Source organism: Motacilla alba, chromosome 3 (assembly GCF_015832195.1).
Source record: "Motacilla alba alba isolate MOTALB_02 chromosome 3, Motacilla_alba_V1.0_pri, whole genome shotgun sequence".
NCBI lineage: Eukaryota > Metazoa > Chordata > Aves > Passeriformes > Motacillidae > Motacilla > Motacilla alba.
The window spans coordinates 93,590,548-93,616,806 of record NC_052018.1 but is presented as its reverse complement, the minus strand read 5'-3'; the positions used below and the strand labels follow the sequence as shown (position 1 = coordinate 93,616,806).

General features: G+C 39.3%; 1 protein-coding gene across 39 annotated transcripts in view; it reads left to right on the top strand.

Moving 5' to 3' along the window:
• The window catches only part of ESRRG (estrogen related receptor gamma), a 389,887-nt gene that overhangs the window by 159,550 nt on the left and 204,078 nt on the right, over nt 1–26,259 (top strand). For 12 of the 39 annotated variants that reach the window (XM_038131550.1, XM_038131552.1, XM_038131549.1 and 9 more), the window contains one exon: nt 6,623–6,776. The exons of 16 other annotated variants lie outside the window; for them this stretch is intronic. In XM_038131550.1, coding sequence (XP_037987478.1) covers nt 6,742–6,776 — 35 coding nt within the window. In that variant the 5' untranslated portion in view covers nt 6,623–6,741. Of the gene's footprint in view, nt 1–6,622; nt 6,777–13,736; nt 13,778–26,259 lie in introns of those variants that run through there. 11 more of the 39 variants (XM_038131540.1, XM_038131569.1, XM_038131579.1 and 8 more) reach the window with 2 other exon arrangements.

The window sequence follows — 26,259 nt, the reverse complement described above, 5'->3', positions numbered from 1 at the left end:
TATCACTTCGAGTCTGTTTAATTGGAGTCTTGGGTGACACTTCTTTGCTGCCTTATCCACAGATAGTAAGATGATATACATTTTAGCTTTAAGTACACTACAAGGTTGGAAAGTAAAGTTGAGTTTGCTCTGAAGCAGATATATTGGCTTCCCATGCTTTGAAGACAAATGGAGGCTCATCCATCGCTGCTACACAAGTATGCAGGTGCTGTTTCAAACTGCTTTGGGTTAGGATTTCAGTTTGCCCTTCCTTCCTAATGGGGTCCCTTGGTGGAGAATGCCATCCAAGTGGAGGATGGATGAGGTGCCCTAAGGACCTGTATCATGCTTGCCTTTTAAGGAGTTCCTTGCTGAACTGTGAACTGGACTTGTCTTGGAGTGCTGTGTGAGGATATGAATTCAACTTTGAGATGAAAAAAACTAAACAAACACCACAAACACTAGCATATGTCAGCCTGACAGCGCACAGTGTTTGGTGGCAGTATTCATATGCATCTAAAATTATTTTCTTGTAATGCCTTCAGTATTTCCCCAGAGCTCCTTTCTTTGTTCCAACTCCCTGTGGAAGAGGCTGAGAAAAATGGCTGGTGTGTTCGCTCTGGCCACTGTCAGCACCAGGCTCGCAGCAGAATTAATTCTGTCCTCCCTAATGACCATCAGTTACCTCATTGCCAGGGAAGGGGCCTCTCTCTCTGCCGGATCACAGTAACGAAGTTTGGTTACGCAGGAAATCACGCTGCAAAGGCTGGAGGGTTTCTGTTTGCCTGTGTAGCTGGGTGACACAGGTTTCTCTGTTGGGTGACACTTACTTGTCCCCAGGGTGGGCTGCCTAGGAACAGCTGGCATGCCTGATGCTTGGCATGTTACTGGTTTTGGTTTTTCTTTGAAAATTTAGCCACATGTTTCCTTCATGTTATGGGGAAAAAGATTTAAAAGAAGGGGGCAGGATGAAACAAACCCATGTGCTGTATCCTTTGTGATTGTTTCCTCCCCCGGGGTTCTCGGTTCCCTGAATATGTTTGCGAGACCAAGTGGGTTTCTATACATACAGAATGTTTCTTTGCATTGGGATGCATGCTTTTTTGAGGTTGGACTGCTCTTTAAATTTGGAGTCCCCCTTTCCCACGGGTCCACCCGCATACAATGCAAATATTTTTCAAGGCAGTGTTGCTTAATTTCAGCAAATTCAGACCATCTTACACAGTGGTGCAAAATTCATTCCGTTTCTATTTCCCAGACGAGCACACGCTATGAGCTTTACCTGTGCAGTTAGTTGGATGCTGTTGGCAAAAATGTAGGAAAAAAGTATCCTAGAAGGGAGCACTAATCAGCAGATTCTGCTGTGTTGTGAGCAATAGCTCACATGTACTAGGGTGTGAAACTGAGCACATCCCTTTTAAATGGTTGGTTTTGGTTTTAGTGTTGAGCCCAGCTGTTCCTTGAAACACTCTGTACAGTACAGTAATTTAGAGTGTAATGATCTCGTATAAGAAGGCAGATGTGAATCACAGGTGAACTACTTCTGAATGATGGCAAGGGTGTGAGCACTCCCCCTGCCCTTGTCTTTCCCCTCCCAGTCTCTCAGTCTCCTAGATTTATTTTCTCGTCTCCCAGATTTATTGTCTCATCTCCCACTGCTTTTATGCAACACAGGTGGACATGTTCCAGTATGAGTCTGATGAGCCTGCTATGTGCTGGTTGATCTGGTTCTCTTGGTTGATTTTGTCTTTTTTCACTTTGCATACCCTAAGAAACACATACTGCCTTAAGTAGCTTTGAATATACCAATAATTGTATGTCATAGTGAGAAGCAAAACTGAGAACATGTCTTCACCTAAGATTTGGAAGTGGTAGGAAATGACCTCTTACCCTTCTTTTGCTTTTTAGATCTTTAAGCCCTAAGCCACCCTAAATCTACTGTCCCTATAAAAAGCTGCATTTTAAAAGGCTTTAGGAGGCTTGCTGACCTTGCAACCTACTTTGTAAGGAGTCTGCACCCACAGCTATTAAACAAAATTAATTTCAGCACTTTTAAATTGTTAATCTTGCAAAAGACAAGCAATCTTGCTTGCTCTCCAGTGATCCCACAGGTCATCATTCTGTGAGCTGCAAGCCATCACCAGGGTTCATGGCTCTCAACATCGTGAGAATGCTTGTGGTCTCTCAATTGCCTTACAAAATTAATTCCTCTGCCCTCCACATTTCCTCCCCAGCAGCTCTTTGAGATCTGGGCTCTTTGTGAGCTGGTTGTGTGTAGCAGCTATTCATGAGTAGCCACACCACAGATTATTCCCATTTTGAAGTTACCCCGTCCTGTCTCAGTTGCTTCTCAGCTCATGGGAATGAACTTGGGGCAGCAGGACATGAATTCAGGTAGGAAATGACAGGTTTTGTCTTCGGATGTTAGGGTTCCTATTGAAAGGGTGATGTCTCTTAAGTTACATTTCCCCATATCCATGGGGCAGATGCTGTACAGGTATCAATTTATTTTGAATCTTCTTAAGTGTATTTGTTCTTCCTGGCCATGAAACTTGGAAATGTTGCCTTTTTCCTCCAGATGGGATGTGTGTGAATGCACCGGGGGTGGGGGAGAAAGTGCACACTGTATCTCCTATTATCATGCCTGGTTGTCCCTGCTCCTTCCACCTCTTTTGTCTCTGCCACTCAAGCCAATTTCAGCCATCCGCGGACTCTCATTTGGGATAATAGCCTCTCTTTTTACTGTTGTCTTGTCATGTTTGATTCGGCAGCATAAGGGTTTTAAATTAGACAAAACGTTTGCATGCTGGGCTTACTCCATCCACTACCACTACCAGTTGTAGAGCCACTAAACCACTTGATGCTGAAATTGATGATTGCTCGGAAGGAATAAGAAATTGTTGGTGGCTACCGGGAAGATTCATTCACGTTGAGCCCTTTTTAAGAAACCTGGGGGGGAGGGAGAGAGAGATTTCCTTCAGTTTCCTGCTGCCTGGCTGGTGGTTGCACTGTGCTTGTGCCAGGTTCCTGCTGAGTGATTACAGCCTTGCTAGGCTGCGTAGTTCCTGTGATTTCAACATAAAAACAGAAGAAGAAAAATACAGAGGGAAGGGAAGGGAGGAGGGATGAAGCTCCAAAGACTTGTAGTTCAGTTCAGTAACATGGAATTGTGGTGCTTTAACTCACTGCCTGCCTTTTTGTTGTTGTTGTCTAATTTATTTCCCCTGGCTGAGAGTTTACTTGTTAGCAGTTTTACTCTGTAGAAAAACTACTGTATTGGTCCGCCTTTGTTGGTAATATTAAACCACAGCTGGGCTGCAAGCAGTTTTTAATATTCTCTGGATTAAAAATGATCCATCAACAATGGGATCAGGGATCACCAAGAAACTATACAAACTGTCTGATGATACCTTCACATGCCCCATTTTGAAGTTACCCCGTCCTGTCTCAGTTGCCTTTTTTTAACCCTAAATGCCTTTTACTTGTTTACATTTGTATTTAAAGACATGAAGGGACAGAAGTTAGAAGGGAAAAGAAAATGAGAGTGCTTGAGAAGCCATAAAAAGAGAAAATAAATCTTGGATTAAATGTGAACAACTAGGGTTGTATGATGGATATAATTTTATTTCAGAAGTATACACAATCACATATGCAATGTGAAAGAATCTTTTATTTCTGTTGAGTGGATTTCTGTTTGAAGAGGGAGTATTTTGTTATTTTAGTTTATTTTTCATATTCCACCACTCACTCCAGTGATGACAGGTAGTTAAATGGTCAGAAAGGTCAGTAAGAGACCCATGTATAATGGCTCAGGGTTTCCAAGTCCAAAGACACTATCTATCAGAAAATAGTAGCAATTGTTAATTTGAAACAAAACAACCATCCAGAGCCTCTATTAGCCATATATGCAAGTTCCCAGACACTTAGAAACATGGCTTCAGATATATAATTCATTATGGAGTGCCACAAGTAAGACCCTAAATAAACACGTGGGAATATGATTGCATAGCATTCAAGCCAAGAAAGATGTTGTCATTGTATCTAATGTTGCCAACATTATTGTTACTAATATTCTAGCACTTCTTTCCTGATTACTAAGCCACATGTTCTCTTGCAAAATAAAACCTTTTTCTGCCAAAGGGAAGGAAAAAAAGTCTTATAAATTTGAAGGTGTTGGCATCCAACTTTATTTCTCTTGCATGTAATAAATTGTGAAGAAATCATATAAATGACTCAAGCTCTAAAAATACAAATCTAACTAAGAGGCCAAATCTCTGGGGCCCAGCAGTGGTGTGCTCTTGTAGAAGCCCAGCTCTAAGGGCTTCTGTCCATGCCAATTAGCAGTAGATTGGAAAGCCAGGCGACCATGATGGGTTTAGTCCTGTTATCTTACTGCTGCACTGTTCAGAATTGCTGATTTCCCTGCAAAATCATGACAGATGTATTACAGGAAAATATATTGGCTGAGTAGCTAGTGAGAGAGTTAATGCAAGGGATAATAAGTAGCTAAGGCTACGTCCTCCAGCAGACTTTGATGTGGTTTGATAATATATGGGACGGGTCAATCTGCCCTATTAGCAAATGTAGCCAGTTTATGCTCTACATACAAACTAGAGATTTGATAAAGCACTAAATTAGTTTTCACAAGGTATTAGATGTTAGATACTTAATGGGATCATCATGCTTTTGCTACACTTGGTTAGGATGTGTTCTGTAGCAGAAGCATGCGGCAGCATGACATTTCACCAGGAAAGGAAGCATGTCTTGTGACTGAATCACGAGTCTGGGAATTAGAACGTCCAGGCATTGCTTGGCTTCTGAATGACTGTCTCCCTGACTTGCAGAAAGGTTTTCTCTTTTCACATCTTCAGAATGAGACTGCCTTCTTCCCTTTCCTCTTTGCCTCTTTGCAAAGCCACCACTGCTTTTAATTTTTTTTTTTTTTCATCCTTGGGAGCAAGTAACCATAAATCTCTGACGCTTCAGTCATATGAGACTAATTCTGTCCCACTCAGTAGGTGCTGGGAAAGTCCCTAGACTTGATATCAGAGAATTTACAGGTCCAAGCAAATCTGGATAAGAAACTTTACTAGATTGTGAAAGGAGAAGGTTATGGATGTACTTCTGCATTTCCTCTGTGCCAGTGGTCAACTAGTAATTTAAAATGTAACTAAGACCAATAGTTTAGTGAAGCCAATAGCATTGTTATAGTCTAAAATTCACTGGCAAGAAATGTCATGTGGGTATGAATCTGCATACCTGTACGCATTCTAGCAGTGGGAAATGTGGGTGAAGAAGTCAGCCTTCCTGGGGCCGCACAGAACCTTCAGAAAACTATGCTTTAAAACCCATTAAGTGCTTTGTGTTTCTCACATGGATCTAATTTTTTGCTAATGTTATTTTACCCTCTGTTTACAGATAATGTTCTTAAATGTGTTTGGAATGCATCATTTTACTTTCTCTAACATCTCCCTGCATATGCAAGTAACTGATCCTGAATGACCACTGCCAGGCTTTGCACTTTGAGCACTAGGGAGACATTCTTGCCTCTTTGTGAAATGCAGCAAGATATAAAATGTCATGTATAAAATGATCCTGTTTGAGAGGATAGAAGCCATATCCCAATATAGATCACAGTGGAAAATGACTTAAAATTACATGACAGCTTCTCCCCATTTACCTTCCTCCCCTCCCTTTCCCTTTCTCAGCCTGTTTCCCAGTTGGGCTGTGTAAGAAACACATGGTGTATTGTGACGTTTTAGTTTACTGTTACTAATAATGCCTTTGCATCTTTCATTAGCGTGTTATTTATAGGATTTCAAAAGGGCATTGGTACCACTTGGCCTCTGAGGTGGTACTGCCACTGTCCCAAAGACTGAGATGATTTTAAAGGGGGCTGGGTTGCACCCTGGCCTTGGCAGTGGGCTTACCTAGCTCCAGCAGAAGCCTTGGGTTAAGATCCTATGGTTTAAAACCTGCTGAGGCCAGTCTAGACTTAAGATGCTTTTATAAACAAAAAGACTTTGCCTCATAACTCCTGCTAAGCCTGCACCTGATGAGCTGCTCAGAGCTGGAGGGCCGTGTTTTCCCTAATAAATTCCTTTTTTTGAACCCACTTGTTAGTCAAGCATTGTGCACACTAACTACAGCGAGGGCCCTGGGCATAAATTACTCTCACGTGGCACTGTCTCCAAGCAGCCCCCCAGTTATGGATTACTTTGTTCTCGACTTGACAGGAACATAATTAGAACTGTTGATGAAATCTACCAAATTGTTCCTCCGTGGCCTCAATGGTCAGGAAATTTGGCTGAGTCGTATTTGTCACCGATGTAAAGGCTCTAAACACTTCATATTAACTATGTTATTAATGTGCCCTCTAATCTGTCCGTGAATTGGTAACACTTGGAGGGAGCTTGTGCTCTAATATCACCTTGTGATGAATTCATTGTAATGCTGTTCAAAAGTTTCTGGAGGGTGGGGGCGAAAAAAAAAGAAACCTTAATAAAAAGTGCATATTTCTAGGTTGTTTCTTTTTTTCTGTATGTGCATTTTATGTTATACAGTTTTGTTTTGTTTTGTTTTGTTTTGCTTAACTGGAGATTCATTTAGGCTTTACATTGACAGACCGTTTTCTGTTCTATAGGATTTGCTGACATTTGGGCTGTTTCATTGCCAGAGGAGGCTTTGTGTGTCCCAAAGGAAGTGAGTGATCTGGCCATAACAAATCCTGCCAAAATATTTTAACACCGTTACGATTTTCTAATGCAATGCGTAGTGAATGTGACTAGAAAAGGATGGTGAGTCCATGAAGGGGGTTCGCTCCCTCTCCTCTGCAATTTGTCTGGTGCAACGAGCACACCGCAGCTGCCGGGGGGTGGGAGACACAGCCAGCAGTGGGAGGGGTGTTTGCCTCCTGAAGTGTGTCCCTTCAGGTGCAGCAAGGGCTCAGGCTTAATCTTTAAACCAACCTTTCAAATTTTGCTCCTGCTCTTGAACTTTGTTGAGTGTCAGGGTCATCAGAAACAGTGTTTTAGTGATGTCAAAAATGTGTTTTGGCTGCTGTTGGTGTTCAGTGAGTTTAAAAGGGGAACGTGCTAGACATTTACGGATGAGAGAAGAGTTAGTGGCTGAAGGTCCTAGAAGTTGACAGATTCTTACCTTCAAAATGAAGGGTTGTCTTGTACTTCAGAATAGTTTTGAGGAGCATTAAGGTGGCTCTTAACTATATAGCAACTCTACTTAAAATGCTAGAACACAAAATTAAGTTCTCACATGTAGTGTTCAGGGGATGAAGACAATTCAGACAACCTAATGTTTAGCTTAGACCTACAGGTATGGAAAAGCTAAAATTTATATTCCCAAGCAATTCTCTAGAGCAGCAGATAAATTAACTCCTGTTTTTATAATATCTTGGTGATTTGTTTCTATTAAATTTAATACCATCCACTCCCCTCTCTCTCCCCCCTGCCCCCAAAAAACCCGACCCAAATATAACTGAAGTTAGTCTTTGGTGAGCAATTTAAAACCCAAAACCACTAAGCAATTTGAAATGTGCTGACTGCAGAATATCAGCCATCATCACGTGTCCAGCATGCACCACATTGGATTACTCTGGCAATTGGCTTCTGCAGCAGGGTAAACTCATGTGTCTTTAGTCAATTTTACATTTACATACTTAAAAATAAAGTAGCTGTGTGCACCAGCAAGTTTTACTGAAGGGAGAAAAGCTACAGAGAAATAGAAAAGCTGAGCATGTCTGTGGCTTTTGCTCAGGTGGGTGTAAGTGAAGTCTGGCCTTTTGCTGTTGATGGTGTTTCCCACTTGGATGTTTCTCTGTTTGTTTGTCTTTGAATACCAGATAGAATTACAAGTTCTCACACTCATCTCCTGAGCCCTTGTTCAGGTTTTCAGGGCTAACACAAACATTCTGTTCCCTGTGGCCACCATATATAGCATTTCCCAGGTCCCAGGGGCAATGATGCTGTCACCAACAGGAGGGAAGTGTTAGCCTGGGAGTTAGGACTTACTTTCAGACTTTATTTTAGGATCTTAATATTCGTAAATGAAATGGAAATCTTAACTCTATATTTTTCTCATGCAAATCAATCTATTTCTAGTAATGAGCAATTTAAGTTTTGTTTTTTTTAATATTGTAGTTGCCATCTCGGGAAATCAGGATCAGAATTCAGGATGCTCAAATTAGGTGTTAGTGTGTATGGATATTCTGTTGATGAATCTATTATTAGAATGAAATAGTACTTTCCCTGGGTCTGTTTCTTTTCACTGCTTTTGTCTGTTTTTCTTTCTCAGGTCATCTTGTGTAAGTTTATTCTCCTATTCTTTAATTTCACCTCACCATTTGATTCATTTCTACCAAAGCCATGAGCTCTTTAAGGACTTTCTAAATTATTAGATCTTGTTACTTATTTGCAGTGAGTTCAAAACTGAATTGCATTTTCTTTTGTCATAGTCTTGTTTTATCACTGTTCTAAAATGGGACATTATTTGGGGCATTCTTTCCCAAAAGCATTTTTTATGCTGTCCTGGCTGTACTTCATCTGTTTTTCTAATATACATTTGCTACTAAAATTTTTCTATAAGTGAATGAGTATTGTATTATCCTTGAATGTCATTCGTTTTCTGGGTTTGGGGTTATTTTTTTGATTTTTTTGGTAAAGTTTCTAGTGGAAATGTCATGATACATTTGTATCTATGTATATACATCCTGTACATACAAATCTAATTTGTCACTCAGTAGAACCAAATGCATGAGGAGCAGACCTTAATCCTGATTTCACTTGTTTAAGAATAGAAAGTAAAACTACTTCTGTAGAAACCAACGCACTTACTCAAGGCAGGGAGGTGAGGAATGGGATTCTAATATCAGAATTGGGTCCTGGAATATTAATTTGGTAAAACTGTGTGCTCTCATGGTGTCAGCTGTGGGGAGCATATGCTAGGAGATGCTTGTGTTCAAAATCAGGTTGCATAGTTAATAATTCTAAGAAATAGACTTATCACTTCATAAACTCTAGCAAAGACTGTTTTCTTTTCCAAACATTTAAATTACTGAGCCATTTTATGCATTAAAACCCAATTATGACTTGCATGGTATTTCAAAGAATTTTCAAAGCTGTTTCTTTTAGGAGCTGCGCATAGTCTGAGGCTTTAGCACTGAGTATTTCATATTTTCAACTGTATCAACTTTAGGGTCTTTTCCTACCAAAACACTGTTTCGAGAATGTTCATAACCAGACTAATCAGTACAAATCCCAAGCAGCCAGTTCCAGAACATGCAGCGTGTCCCCTAAAACTAGCAAACTAAAATTGCAGTGTGGCCATTGAGCTGCTGAATATAGCTTAAAAATACTTTATTTCCTTTTTCTAAGGTGGTGAAAACCAGGTTAAAATAAAGGGTTTTTTCTGCCACATCTTTTCTGCCATATTATGAGAGGAATAAAAATCAAGATATGTTGCAGGATTTCAGGGAATGAGATTTACCTGCTACAGATCAGAAATACTTGTTTTACCACCTTCTTGTTTATAGGGGCCAACTTAGTACTTGAACTAGACATCAGTTTAAAAAAACCCCGAATCATCCAAAACTCCAGAATAATCCTTTGTCGTGCTCATTTGGGTGCTGGTCAGCAGAGAAGTGTATGTGAATCAGATCCCACTGATTTGGTCAGGAAATGACCACTGTGGTTGTGTATAATGCAGTAGCCAAGAAGAGCTATGTTATAAATAGGAAGATATAAAAAATGCACGTGACACTGGCACCATGATGAGACCACTTATCAAAGGCACCCTAGTCCTGAGTATAGAAAGTTATCCCCAGACCTTTTTGGAATTAGTAGGATGGTGTTTGGTAAATGTTATATTCCCAAATTAAGGCTTAGATACCATGGACATCAGGAAAACAAAGTTTATAAGATGAAGTACTCCTATTTTAAGGGTCAAACAAGAGCGAGAATAAGTTTTCAAAATCAGGGAGCTGCTTTATAAAGACTATTATGGACCCAGAATCCCTGTATAGGAAGAAGCAAAGCTGTTGGCTTTAACAAAAAGAACTAAAAGGGGACTAGGCTGTTCCTCACCCCACTCATTCTGTATCTTAGAGCAGAGCTGGAGTTGAGATGGGAGCCTGGTGCTTCTCTTCATAAAGAGGTTGTATGAATGAAAGGTTGCAAAGATATTAGAATTTACTAAGTCAAGTCATACTTGTCAATGACTTCTCTTGCTAGATATTTAAAGTTCAAGTGCTTGTTTGCTTTAGTTAAGTGCTCTGAAGTGCTTTTAAAAGTGTTGGCCCATTTATATAAACAAATTGAGAAACTCTATTGATAGTCTTCCCAGTCAGAGTATGTTACCCAATATTTGAATATCCTTCCTTGAGTCCCAAAAAGATTTGCACTAGCAACTTCTAAAACAGGTTTTGTTAATGTGAGGTTTTGTTAATGGAGCATTGTGTTATTTTACCATAGACATTGCCAGAAATGCAGTTTCTTGCTTGCACACAACCGTGAGGAGGAAATAGAGGGCAGTCAGTAACTCAGAAACTTATTTATCCAGAACTTAAGTGTGACTTGAGAGGAAGAATGAGCTGGAGGCCTGATTTCCTCTTGGAACATTTGCAATAGGGAATTAATACTTACATCTCTACCACAGTTTTTTACCCCTCCTGCTTAGCTGTGCTAACTCGGGAATCTCTTTTAGTGCTCAGAGTCAGGCAACCAAATTTAAACACAGTCTCAAACCATGGGAAAATCCTGTTTGCACACATATGGCCACTCACAGAAAGAAAGGAAACTACTAACACTCTTGGTGAAGGTGAATGCTGGGATGGTTTATGTGCTTCCCCACAGTGGTCCCTACCTGGCAGTGCTGTAGTGCTTCCTTACTAGTTGTTTTCCTCAAAACATTGCTTTTCTGGAATGATGTCCTTTAACCTAAAGATACTGTTTGATACTGAAAGCCAAAGCATGTCATAAGATTGTATACTAAAATTTAGCCTCTGTCTGTGGATAAAGAAATGAGCATTATTTGGAGGGATCACTGGGGAGACCTTATGCAGTAAGATCAGGGCAGTTATCTCCAGGAAAAGTAAACTGAATGCCATCAGCAACTATCCCCCAAAATGCAATGTCGTGTGAGCAATAGAGAGTGCTATCTTAAAACTAAAACTGCATCCTTCTTTTTTTTTTTTAAAAAAATCAACAACCAGCTTGTCCTAATAATTTCAATCTGCATGTGCAGTCTTTTTGCCTACCTTATGTACTGTTGGCAAGATTAAGGTGGTGTCATAAGCAGGTGAATTTAGAGCTGTTGCTAATTTAAACTGCATTTAATAAAACACAAGTTTGAGATATCTTACAAATCAGTGAATGTGGCATAGTTTGAAGATTGCTTTTGTCAAGTTTGATTAGCTCAAAGAGAAACCTTTTCTAAATATTGGTTGAGAGATTAATCAGACAATGTAAGACCTTGAATTATTCCTCATCACAGGAAAACAACATAATGTATTATCTCATTTGAAGACTGGAAAAGTGTAACTTTTGGGAATTTAAAATTTGTGTTTTAAAGATTCTACTCAAGGTAAAACTTTCAGGCTGTTCTTTTTTCAAACTGACCTGTAATTTTTCCATATTATGCGTCACTTTCTACAGCATATTCCCATATTACAAGCTGATAGTACCAACATCATTACATTGAGGGATGTTCTCATTATTGACTCCATTCTCAATTAATTATAAGTTTGTCATGTTTTAATGAGTAGGATTAAACTTTCATATTCCAAATATATGTCTTGCATTGCTTGCTTAGAAGCTTTCTAAAGAATGTGGCTGATCGACTTCTCTGAATCTGTACAAGGAAACAAAATATTCTTTTGTGCACATTAAAATGTGTTTACTGTATTTACAAACACTTGCAGAAAAGGTTTAATAGCTCTCTTCTTTAGAACAAAATATAGAATGTGGGACAAAAGCTGTGCTGCTCTTTTCTAGCCTTCTCTGTCACACAAATTGTTGTTGTCTTCACTAAAATAGAAACTCATATAGATCTCTGTTATGTCCTGTAAAATATAAAGGATGGCAAAAGGGAGAGTAGCAGTGATGTATTTCAGGCATACCCTAATTTTCACTGGGTGACATGCATTCCTCTTCAATAAATCCCAGCTTCCTTCTGTGGCCTTTTTTGCTCACCCCCCAAAATGAGAAGGTACTTTGTACTTAATTGCCCTGTCTTACAAAAACGTGGCACATTTGCATCGAAGCTGCTGCCACCTGTGCTTTTCAGATTCGGTCCAGTGCAGCTCTGCAGGGTGTCTATCAGGCTTTCTCTCCTAATTTCACTGTGCGCTATTAGATCCTGTTTGCTAACACAGGTCTTGGTCATATTTTCTAGCAGAAGTTTTATGTTCATTTGTCTTTTATTTCCTTGTGCAATTTCACACTTTTCTCATTAGTAGATATCAAATAATTTCTAAGAGTTGTTCTTCTTTTGCTTACTTGCCTGCAAAACATATACACAGGATGGGTGTGTTCTAGCCCTGTTGTGGGTTCACTTCTGCTGATTTTGGTATGCTTAGGGGGTTTTTCCCCCTCAGTATATCAGTAATAATTAGATAACTGTAAACAATAAGCACCAGTAAGTTTGAAGTCTGTGTCAATGTAGATAGGTGTCATAATAAGGGCAGGTAAGCAGATTCCTCAGCAAAAAGAAAATCTTTCATGAAATATGTTTTTACATTGCTTGTTTAGCCTGTGTTGAATTAAAAGTAACCTTGCAATACGAATAGCAATGTCAACTGATATCACAGTCTGGCTAATAACACCAGAGCATGATTTCAAGAGGGTTGGACCAGCGTGGCCCACACCGGGTAGGAGCCCAAAGTCCTGGAAAATGCTCGGCAGCAATCTACACCCCAGGCCATTTCTCATGAGACCTGTTACTACAAATAGCCTGTGGCTACATTTGGGTATTCAGGTTTCGACAGAATGTGGCTGCTCTTTCTCACTTACCAGATGGCTTTTCATGTACCATCACCTGTCCTCCTTCGCCTCACTAACAGAGTTGTGACAAGAGCTGTCCTGGTGGTTGTGAAAGCTGCTTTCTGCATGTGGCCATCATAATTATCACATGTGAGCACCTTTATTTAGCAAGTCCACACGTACATTACTGGTGGAAATGTCTTATGTTTGGGTACATTCATTTTATATTTTCATTTTATATCACTTATACAATGAGTGTGGGGCGGTGATATTTCACAGCCTGATCAGCGAATTAAACCTATGCAAAACCTGCTTGGTCTAAGGATCAGACTTTGCATTTCTATATGACAGGGGATGAATTTCTTCATACTATCCTGTTTGGAAAAACATCTATGGCTCAGTTGTGCCTTTGCACTGGTTGAACATAATTTGGTAATCCCAAGCATGGCAATGGAAGTTTTATACTCCACTTCCACCTCTCCTGTCCTCAAGCACGTTTTGTGCATGGACCATCCTTATCATCAGTATCTGTCTTTTGAGTGATGATTTACTTGTCTCTAGGTCTCTCTTCCTTTATACAATACCAGATCTAAAATTACATCTGTCTGGAGGCAAAGGCATGATCTCAAAGAATCAATACTGATTTCAAAATTTTACCAGGAACTACATGTAATATTGCTTTAAATTAACCAGTAATTATTCTGAGTCATGTAGGAAAGAGTTAAAAATACTAAACAAAAAAAAATCCCTTTTCCAGGCAACTGGACTTCTTCCTTTCAACACAGCTGTTGCAGGAGGTTTCAATGGTATGAATAAATGTATTTCTTTTAACACTTTTGTTGTTTAAAATGCTATTGTTTCATCTGAGGTGTGAGGAGATGTGCTAACCTTGTCAATGTGGGTGCAGTAGAGCAGAAATGATAACTGTATATACTTTTTTTTTATAAATATACAGAGTGTGTGTGTGTGAGAGAGAGAGAGAAAGAGACAACTTATTTAAATCCTGAATACAGTCAGACCTCATATGCATTGTTAAAAAAAAGCCCTAAAGAATTGCATATGGATTAGGGGGATGAATATTCTATTATTTCAGTCTGTTCTGCTGATCTTCTTATTGTGACTTTGTGCTTCAGAAATCTGCCAGGAATTTGGCTTTGCTGTACTAGACAGTAATTTTAAATGTGTATCAAGCACTTGATAGTGTATGATTTGCGTGCTGTTGCATTCCCATTCCCTAAATTTTCCACCAATTTATTACTTTTTTCATACTGTTTTAATATTTCAGGATGATGAATATATACAGCATCATTAAAAGTAAATAAAAAATGCATGAAATTAAAAAATGGAATATTAGATGTTTCTTTGCTGTAATCCCTAGGTCCAATAGGAATGAAATGTCTCTGTTCTGTCAAGTAATCCCTAAACATGATTAGGGACCTTGTAGTTTCCACATAGCCCACATAATATTTGTATCATATAAGCCTATTTATGTAAGGTTTGAGTAAAAGTTGTTATTAGAAGACCTATAAACCTATTCTACAATTCAAAAAGATTTGCTTGCCTCTTAATCTCTGTACTTTTATTATTTTGCTGGGGATGGCAATACGTCATTAATTCATATTTCAGAATTCTGTTGCATCTTTTGGATACTTATATCATGCATTAACAATCTGAATGAAATGTATTTTTAAGACAGAGGACTGAGTTCAACAGTTCATCTACTCATGCAGCTTCTCCTTAAATCCTCATTGGAAGGGATGTGCACCTCTTTCTAGGTCTCTCCTTTGACATCTGGGTTTAATCTGACCTGGGGGTCTGGAGATGGAGAGATGGTTTTTCTCATTTTGGGGAAGGGAAAGTGGAAAGAGGGAGGGGATTAATTTTCTCTGTTTAAATCCTGTGATAATATATTTTCAGTGATGGAGGTGCTTCTGGCAGCTCCACAGAAAGTTTTAGACATCAGCTTTTGATTTGATGAGCCTATAGCCGAGTTTTCAGGAGAAGTAGCTAGGAAGAAGGAAAATGGGGAAAAGCCTTGAATGACAAAACAATAAGACACGAGAGACAATGAGCATTCCCAGCTGTTTCTTGTGACACAGTTGTGTTGCAGGTACAACAACCCAACACTTCCTATTCCCTGGTTTAGCTTCTTGCCTGGGCAGCAGAAATACTCATAGTCCCATCTTATGTGTTGTTAGGCTTAATTCATTAGTGTGCAGGAGTATTCCAGTTCCATGGTAGCACAAGGAAGATCAATAAATAAATAAGAATAGTAACTTATATACTTCTATGGTTTGAGTAGGCTTTCACAAAGAAAATGATAAATAAATTGAACCAGGGGTCAGCTGTGGCAATGCCGTATTTCCCATAAGAAAATTCGAGATTATATTAACCTTGGGCTATCTACTCAGAAAAACCCTGTGGAAATACACCTGTGTTGCTTTCCACACTGCACTGAAATTTACTTTTATTTCATTTTCGGCAGTTAGGGTGGCATTTGAGCAATAGCCCTATTCTTGTATTTATGAACTAAGAGAAGCAAAACTGCTCACTACTGAGCCCAGGGATCCTCTTCCAGGAAAACTGAGATCAATAACTGTTACCTAGTCTTCATTTATAGGGAGTGTTAAATGACCACAAAGTCCTGACTCCTGACATTCTTCAGTTAATAGGTTTTGCTTAAAACCAGGCTGTCTACCCCTCCACCCCAAGCTACCACAGTCAGAAATTTGGATATTTGATATAATTTTAAACAGTCACTTTCAGTTGTTACAATTACTTTTTAGCTGGACAGACTGTATTACAGCAGTACCAATAAGTTAGAGGTGAATGATGGTTTCCCTCACCAACCTCCTCCTTCCTGCAAGTAGTAGAAGGTGCGAATGAGATGATGATACTTGAGGCTCATTTTATCATCCAAAGCAGGGATTTACAATTGTTATTGCAGTTACTTTTGAGTTTTGGTAATCAGCAAAAAGGGAAGTGCACACCCCAACCAGAACAGAACAATCCCTGAAAACTGAAAAGCCTTGCACGCAGATGTGTTTTCAGTTGCCTTTATTCCCTCAGTTTAAGTGGAAAATAGGGATTTGGAAAGCAAGAGCTTAATTTAACAAAATAATATTATGCTTTCAATCCTTAAAATGAATGAATTATTTGGATACTTAGCAGTATAATGTCTTTGAATAATGCTGGTACTTAAGTTGGAAAAATGATATTGTCAGTGTGCTCTGTTTTCCTCTTATGATGTTTTTACCAATTTGGCATTTATGGGAAGCAATATCATTGTTGAGAAGTTTCCAGATTGCTTTTTATAGAAATCTGCAGAAATTAAATCTCCTCCTTGTTATGAAAATGATGTCTTGAGACACTGGTATATTAGCACAAATCTGTGGAGACAATAAGCCAAATTCTGCTTGCAGTTATTGTGTGTCCACTTTTAATAGCTTCAGGAAGCTGTATTAGGTATAAGCTGTTGCATTGTAAATAAGCATCTGCTTAACTACAGCATTTGAGCAGCACTAAGAGGCAGTGTAACATCTCTGCCCTTTTTCCTGTCCCCTCAGACCATGTGGCTCAGAACATATTGGAAAGAAACACAAAAAATAGGTTGGAAGTGAGATCAGTTCATGGGCAGTCCAAGCAAGCCACTCTTTGGAGGGATGCAGTGCAGAGTTATTTTAACTCAGAACCATAATGGGTCTTCATAGCTGAATTTAAACCGCATAATAGTGCTGTATGTGATGTGTTTAAATTCATTGGGAGAATTAAGGCAGGACTAAGGCAAGTGCATGATTGATTTTCACAAATACAATCAAGTCTAAGAGATGGAGATGCAAGATGGATCAAATTTTAAGACCTGATTTACCTACATCAGATATTTAATGGGATGCTTAATTTGATTGCTTCACCAAAAACTACTCACAGTAGTAAAGCCACTGACTAAATGTCTGTGTAATCAAGGGATCTGCGTGCATCTACATCTTGATTTCCATGTACGGCTAACCAGCAATTAACGGTTCAGAATGACTGCAGGGAAAGGTTTAAGGTTCAAAATGGCAACTCTAGGGTTTTGGGGGTCCTTTATCATTATTTCATGATGTTTTTTAGGAGTATAGACAGGCTTGTGCAAGTCCATGTAAACAGAAGATTTTTAAATTGGGTTGCAGAAGGCTCTTCATGGCTACAGCTAGGAGCCATCTCTCTTCAGCAAAGTTGGATGCTTTTAATAATGAGATTTAGGCTCTTGATATTAAACCCAACATATTAGCCTACTCCTGTGTAGCCAAAGTATCCCATTACATGGGTTTGTTAATAAAAAATCAGGAAATATCTTTGAACAGAGGGATGATGGCTGTTACCATGTATTTTGTAGCAATCACAAGGCACTGTATACATTCTTCTTGGGATTTAACACATTTCTGAGTGAAAAGCCAGCCGTCACTATTGGCACCCTTTTTGTTTTTTCTTTTTAAATTTTTCTCCTTGTAATGTTTATGAAGTACATTAGACTGACAGACCAAGAGTCTTGAAAATACAGATACGTCCTCATTATTTTTACTGTAGTATTTCTACAGTAGTGAGTCATCAATTACATTTAGTCTTTTTATTTCCCATGGCACAGCTACAACAATTGAAATTAAGGGTGTTATGCTCACAGTCCTTTTCAGCACTCATTTGAGTTCAGGCAAACTTTGGCTGTTTTCTCACAGTAACCTTTACAATGCAACCGATAAACATTATTTTTGTTTTAATGACTCCAAATAATGTCATATTTAAATGAAATGCAGTTTCCCTCAGCAGGGTTCTTTGAATTTATGAGCATTTTTGTCCCATATCCTACAATAATGTGACAAATATTTGCATTTTTACTGTTTTCTTAAACACTTTTAAACACCCATTTTTAGGAGACTTCAGATTGCTTTTGAACATATTTGAATGCATTTTTAGCTATCACCAAGCTTAAAATAGGAACCCGTTTTTCAGCTTATCTTTATTAAACACCTGTAAAAATCAGTGGTATTTCTTTTTTCTTACAAAGCTTTCTTCTTTAACAAATGCCAGAAATGCTGCCCTGTTTGTTCCAGTATGGGCTTCTTTTCTTGGTGGTAATGGGCAATAAATGGACTGGTAATGTCTCATCCATACACACAGTCATTTACTTGCCTGAATATCATAAACAGAAACTTAAAATTGTAGTGAAATGCATCTGATCTTTAACTATAATCAATTAATATTAGAAATGCTAGGCAGCTTTTAGAAGACAGCCAGAATTAAGTCTTAGAAATTGATCATTCTGCACACATGATCATGCTTGCAATAAACCTCTGATTTAAAGAGTAGGTGGCCAGGCATGGCAGTGGCCAATTATTTATATTTTCTTATTGAGTATTCACTTTCAAGTTTTTTAAACTATGGGTTTATTTTTCAGGGGAGAGATTTTTGTGGCATTTGGGGTGTCTCTGTTGTTTGGGATTTGCTCAGACAGATACTTTAGAATACTTCCAGCATCTTTATAATGTATAATGGAGTTAGTAGGTTAATCTTGCTGTTCTTGAAAGCAGTTTCACAGAGTTCTTCATGTCTTGGCTGGGTTAATTTTTCTGTTTTCATATGCTTTTTTTTAAGAATGTATATTGGCTGCTTATTTTTAAAGTAATGTTTTCATGTGTTGGATCTAATTAAAAAGAAATCAATGACATTAATTCATGTATCTTCATACAATCATACCAACAACTCTCTAATGGGAAGGTTTCTGTGTTGTTGTTCTCCTGCAAAAATAACTTCTCTGTATGGTTTTTAGTCAAAAACGCCAGCCAAATACCCTGTACAGAATTTTGTAAGTGAAAGCAAATAATTTAAAGTAAGATTGTGGTTACTCACCAGTCTGCGTTTGAGCACTGTGTTAGATGTTGGTTAAAATTAGACTTCCTTAATGGACTAGTGAGGGAAAGTGGGAGTGAAAACAAGAAAAAGATGACAGGAGTAAATATGCTCATAAATACGGAAACTCTGTGTTTGCTTTTGTTTGATCAAGCCCAGGAGTTTACTTTCAAAGGACGTTGCGGGATGCTTGGGAAAGGAACAGCCACCCGGTGTAATTGGAAAGGGGGAAGGTCTGCACCACGGCGGCTGCTGCTGCTCCTGCCTCTCTGATAAGATTGTAAGAGTTGCCAATATCAGTATTCAGCCTTGTAGCGTGTCAGAGCTCTTTCATGTGAACTGAAGTGAACTGTCTGTACGCGCTCCCTCCCGCGCTCCTTCCCAGCACTCGGCGCCGCATTGAAGTCAGGGGAGAGGAAAAAAAGATTTGAGGATTGCCCAATTTGTTCTGACATAAAGAGATGTTTAGCTCTGTGAAAGGTGGTGGAGGCAGAGTGCCTGACTGACATTTCAACAGGCTGTCTGCTGGGATTGCTCACTTCATGTCCCTTCATATTCCTGCTGTGTCCTACGCGAGTGCTCTTGTCTAATCTTCACAGCAAGAGTACCAAGAGTCCCCTGGGCTTCGGTGCTCAATACCTTGTTAGACGGGGCGTACGATGCCACAGCTCCTTCTTTCGTGCTTGCTTTTGCTCTAATGTTTCAGGCTTCTTTCAAGTCCATTTTTTTTTTTTAAGTGATTTGCTAAAATAGCTGTGTGTATCTCCTAATCGCCTTGGTCTTCTCTCAGGAATGCTGGATTTCGGTGATAAAAATACATAGAGGGGAAGACAATAAAAAATCCCAGTAAGTTAAAGCTTTAAGCATCATTCTGTACTTTTGTTTTTAAATTAGTGTGCATTGACCTCCTTTGGCCAGTTTAGAAAACAGACGAGAGAAAATACTTGTTGAACAAGCAGTGGGAGTAATAACATGTTTATAATAAAGCTGAGACAGTGCCTGATCAGGAATGCTGAACTCCAATTCCAGGGGATGCAGGGAAGTTTAGTTGTTGAGGATCTGTGTGCTTTTACAATTCCAAACATGTTGTGATGCATTCTGGCATGCCACATCCTGTTAGATCACATCAGGGCAGCCCATGGAGCCAAATAACACTAAGAACATGACTTAATGAGAGCTAATGCTCACCTCTTGTTCCAGGAGCATTATCGGATACCCCGTTAGCCACAGTTTCTATCTGGATTCAATCCTCCTAAAGCAGAGATGACATTAAAGATACATGTATTATGTGTTGGACAGATAGATACATTATTTTTCATTAACTTTCTCAAAATACATTAATTAATGGATGTAGTTTAATCCTTGTTGAGCCATTTAAATTACTCGCATACTGCACTCATGGTCTTCCTTTACATCTTTTCAAAGGTCCTTCTTTTCCTCAAGTGTATTTTTGCTGGTGACAAAAAGCAGAATGGTAACATACTCTTTGCTTCCTGCAGATCTGGGATCCCCATACTGTGAACCCAAAACCACATTGCATGGATTCCATGGTGCACATGGTTGCCATTGCTCAAGTTTCCCCTCAGTTTCAAGTTCTGATAAACATATCTACATCCCTCTCTCATCTGGAGGTGCAGTCATGTGTCTCACCAGGCTAGAGATTTCTAGTGCAAACCCCTATTCCCAGATATACCTTCCAAACTTTTGTGTGTAAAGCTGCACCCTCGTTCCTTCCACAGTGCAAGGAACCACAGAGCTACAGAACCAAGTGACCTTGAGTTGCTCCATGGTTTCCCTCAGCCAGTGGCATATCTAGTCTCACATTCTGTTTGCTAGGAACCAGCAACAACTTCTTTTCCTGCAACAGACTGAACAGGTGGATGTTAAAACTAACTTCTTATCCTATCTGTAGCACCTACAGCCCAGAAGAGCTGAACTTGTATCAGCACACTGTCACAAATTGAGGGTGTTATGTATGTGCTGTAGAGATCTCGGCAGGCTATTCAGAAGACAAAATTCCAGACCTTTGAAATTAAAATTGCCAGGGAATTACCCAGTGAGGTTTCTGCTGTAGGTACGGTCCAGGTGATATCAGGAGGTTTTAAAAAGGGATTTGATGGATCTCAGACACACCAGAAAAGGTTCTCACATACACAAGGATCATTTAAAAAAGGGGATACCAAGAAGATAGTGCCAGTTGTGCCCATTTTAGTTGGTGGGGTATCCTGAACTCCTGTGGATATTTCAGGGCAGAGAAGCATACTGGCAAAATGTCTTCATCTTTCAGGTTGTGGTCCAACAGTTTGTGGTATAACTCTAATTTAAACATGTGAGCAATTCAGGAGATGTGTGGAGACAGGTCGTGTGTAGTGTTACATACATTTAGTGATTTACTGCATTGAATGCTAAGCAAGAGCTGTGTGCTCCCAGTAGGAAGGAAGCCAGTGCATGTGAGATGTTCACAGGTACAGACAGACAAATGCCTGTTGATGTGTGTGTGCTTACAGGCTTGCTTCCTTCCTATTTGCTTTTGTGTGCATGTATCATTATGTAATATTTCACCTATATCATTAATTTAATTGTTTTATGAAATTTGTACTTGCCTGTGCAAGCATAGCAGGGAAGCCCGTGCTGTTAACTGAGGTTGATTGTTTTCAAACAGCTGATTATAGAACTTACCATCAATTTAACAGAAGTTGTGTTTATTTAAAAATTGACTTAAAAGACAGTAAATGACTTGATGACTCATTAAATCAATTTTAAAATTGACTTAAAGTGCAGTGAGTGACTCATTATGTTAAGCTATAGAAAGACATCCAATAAAAATAAGAAAAAAAGAAACCTGGCAGGAAGTAGCTTCCTGATTTATTTTTGTTCGGAATAAAATGGTCTGATTACCAAAAGTGGTTGCAAGGACATCTACCTGACTATTATAAAATACTCAGGTAGTAAAAGCACTGCCATTAAGCAAGAGCCAAGTGTCACTGAAATACTTCCCTGATTTTTGTATCAATAAATGAAGTTTACAATAGTGCTTTGGCTGGGAGATACTGAGTTGCATACCAGGATACTATTAAGTTTCTAATATTAACTGTTCTATATGTCTCAGATTTGTTGAACATAATGTCTATATGTAAAACAGTTTTCTATGGTATTTAAAAATTGACATTTCAAAGAGTGTAATAGCATAATGAAATGTAAACTGAAAACAGGAATGAGTTAATTAGACTAATGATCCCTTGACTCCTTTATTAGCCAGCTCTTTAGAAATTGGGATTAGCTTTGTTTTCTCTGCTGAATAAAGACAGGAAGGATGATGTTGATTCTAGTAAATGACAGCACCAGAAGAAATTAGTGTTTTCCTGTTTGTTGTAGGTTTCATCAACGGAGATAAAAATTTAGCCTTCCTGCATGCATACCTTATTTCATTGCAATTTTGAGTTTCACTTGGATTGAAAGAGAAATCAGGAAAATAATTTATGAATGCCTACTGATTTCATATCATGGTTTTAAGGGTGATCCACCCTATGAGATTTCTGGACTTGAAACTTTACAACTCTTTGTGCAAACCTGGAGTAGGCTGGGTTTGAATTTAAATGAAGTCTTCAGAAAAGGCCGGCTTGACAACTTTTTGATCTAGGTTTTGAACACTTAATTTCTCCTCTCTATATGAGAGTGATTTGCACGTCTCTGTTGCTTTTAAGGGCTATCAAGAAGCATGAGAATTATCTCTATAGTGGTTCAAACCAAGCATGCACAGAGAAACAAAATCGTTTTTACGACAAATAGGAGGATTCGTAAGTCAGCAGCTGCTAGCGAAACAACATCATTAAAACTTCCAGCAATTCCAGACCTTGCTCTCGGGACTCGCTCAGGCCAAGCAAAACCGTAAATAAAGTGCTGAATTATAGGCAGGAAAAAGAAAACCAGAATTTAAATTGGTAGGAATTAGCGATGATTCACTAAGCTAATTTCTGCCCTCTGTTTCCCTTGTGTGATGGCGCGTGGAGCGGTGCTGGGATGAGGGAGGGCAGAGTGGGAGCTGCTGACAGCCAGCTTTTAAGTCGGGATTCTTTCTGGTAGATCTTTATCCTGCAAAGTAATGAGCTCCTCAGCTCCCCCTGAAACCTATAGGTATAGAGGGCACCCAGCGCCGTGCAGGATCAGATCTTTAACAAATGCCTGAGGAATACAAAATTTATCACACAAATGAGGCAACAGAGAGGAGGTGGCAACAGCTGAGTTATGAAGCTTTTTACTTACAGGCAGGGTTCGTTTGCTATCCTGCGCGCCCTTGTTAAGCGTTCTGGGAGCACCACACTGAAGCAGAACTAATAATGCCACTTGTTTATAGTTCAGTGTTTCCAGCTTTCTGGAGGGCGCTTTTGGAGAAGTGTGGTGGGTTGGCAGTCAGCACACTCGGGCGTCACTGCTCCTCTCCTCCTTTATGGAAAGGAGCATCTGGAACCCATCTCATGCCTATTAGTTGTCCCCTAGGTGCTGCTCGGTGGCTTTTTGGTGTGAGGCTTACTGGCCTGTCCTGATTTTGGCCTGTCCTGTGAAGAGTTTGCAGCCTGTGCATGGCGCGCGGCAGAGCCGAGCGCTGCTCACAGTCCATCGCTGCGCCTGACCTTGCGGCTCGCTATTAATTTGAAGTGGTGGAATTAAAATTTTCCATTCTTTTGCATTGTCATGCCTCACGTTGATAAGCACAAAGAAATGTAAATAAAAAAGACCTATTTCACAACCCTAGCTACAACCTTTTTGTTTTATGACAAAAGACAGTTAATTAGCATACTAGCAGTAAGCAGCCTTCCCAAGCTCGTGCTAATTATGTATTCTGTTGACCGTGACTCCAGTCATAAGGTAATTGGCTTGCAGCAACATGACATTTCAAATCATCTCTTGAAATTACATCAAAAAGCCAGCCTGTTTTGTTTTGATAGGGGAACAATCAATTTGATAAGTGGTAACACAGCTCATTGTTTCACATTAATTAGACTAATTGCAGCATGTTAGCCTCTGAAATAGACAGAACTTGGAGAAGACAAAGGCTGTGGCCTTTAGCATGCAGTGCATGTGGTGGTTCCACTTGCTTGCACATACTGTAGGCAGAAAACAGAGCTGTTAGGATTCAGCCTTGCGGGAGACTGGGTGTTAACAGTGGTTTGATGTGTTATGCTTAATCCACTGACTTTCAATTATAAGATCCACGTTCAAAAAATCCCAGAGAGAGGAAGGGGGGAAGAAAAAAAAAAGCCATTTCAATACTAATGGTGACAAAAAGTTTTTGGTGATCTTCTGTTTTGTGTCTTCTGAAAGACAGAGCAGAGATCTGGCAACAAGATCTCTTCTATGTTGTGGCAGTGAAGGATGTGACTTAGTAGTGGTCTTGATACTCTGGGTTTATGGTTGAACTTGATCTTCCAGTCTAAATGATGCTATGATTCTATGTTTATGGACTAAAAGATCTTTCTTTGAGGAGCCTTTACTTTTGTTCTTGCTTTTCCTGCCTGTTCCCACTAATGTTTTATTTCTTCGGATACTTCAGTTGGGCTATTTTTATTTTCACTTTTATATTTACTTAAGAATAATGTATGGGGGAAAAAAAATAATGAGTAGTGGACGGATTACTGAAAACAGATAGTAGAGATGCATAACCCACCCACGCATTTCTAATTTAGAGCATCTTTGCCCGCTGTCGAGATTACCAATTGTACTTAACTCTGTGATGATTTTTATGATCAAGCTATGTCATCTGTAGATTGACATGACCAAATGAATTTCGTTTGTGACCTAATTAAAACGTAAACCAAAGTTTTAAGAGATGAAAAGTTCAAGGGGTTATCTCAGTCCACAAGCTAAGCTAACTTCATTTCTGCCCACAGCTTGGCACAGTGGTTCTTGCACGTCAAACCCAACATCTGGCCACTGGATATGTAAAAATGGTTTCTTTGACCAGTACATTGCTAGTATGTTTGGTAAACAGGGTAATGGTGAGCAACTTTTCAAAGACTGAAAAGCATCAGAGACTGGATTCCAAAACTGTGTGCATACTGATGAAATCATATGCATGAGACCAACTCTGCCTTTTTCTTCTACAATTCTGTAGTTTACCTGTACCATCAGAGTGTTTTACCTTTTGTAATTACCTCAATTCCACAAAATCTTTCATCACTTGAAAAAAGGGTAGATTAAAAAAAAAAACAAAACCAAAAAAGAGAGAGATTGGGGGAAAATGCTTATTTGTTGAATTGCTTACATGAAAGCTGTAGTTCTTCAGTTGCTCTCCATGGAAGACATGATTTTTTTATTTGAAGTGCGTTGAGGAAATTTAGGCAAGTCTGGATATACAGACTTCATTTACACATCTTTGCTTCTGTTACTCCCCCTCACACACATGCCCCTGTCATTGACTGGTTAGACAGTAAAACCTCTGGGGCAGAGATTTTGATAAAGTCTCCTGTAATCTGTGTTCAGAGAAGTGTAATTTCATTTAAATCAAAGACTGTTCTAACAGCTGAACATTCTATTTGCTCATGGAAGCTCTATTTTTATTAGTTTTGCTTATGCTTTATGTTGGCCCCTTAACAAGTGGTCATAAACTCTGTTTTAGGCCCAGCTACCAGTGACTTCATACTACTGATTTATTTAAATCATTTACCAGCAAGAATGTATTTTTGAAGTGTGTTCTCAGCAAATCATGCCTCTCCGTCTCCTCTCTCCTGTGCCTCCCTTAACTTAGCTCCTCCTTCAACATTTAAACCACCTTTCATTGAGTTTAAAATTATGCCCAGATTAGCAATGTAACCACCCTAATGTGCTGCTCTTTCTCAGAAGTCTTGGGCTTATACAGGAGGTAGATTGGAAAGAAGCAGAAGATTGGAGCCTTTTAGCATTCAGCTTAAGTGCTGGTTCCACTTGCCTGAGCACAGGCTGGAGCTGGTGCTGTTAGGATGCAAGCCTGCAGCCTCGCTGTCACTGCTGGTCCTTCTGTAGTCAGGTTCCTGCTTGGAGCAGAGCAAATCTTTGCTCAGTTAAGCGAGCGTCAGTCACTGGCAAGCTTGGCTGCCAGCCCAGGTTTGTTAGACTTTTCTGTGCAGCACCTGAATGAGATATTGTGAAGACATGGCTACCTAAACAGAACCTAGAAGCCGTAGACGTATTAAAAAAAATAAATTAAATTGTCAAGAGGATGACAGAATAATTTTGAGAATGTAACTTACACTTCCAGTGCTCGTCTGGGAGGTTTGCAATAAGGAACCTGCACTGCCTGCTCGGTGACACGTCCTGTGTGATCTTGTTTAAATACCTTTCTCTGTTTTCTTGAAATCCAAGACTAGAAGGTATTGCTGACTTCTGACAGAGAAACAGGGGCATGGGCAAAATGTAGCTTAGCAAGCTA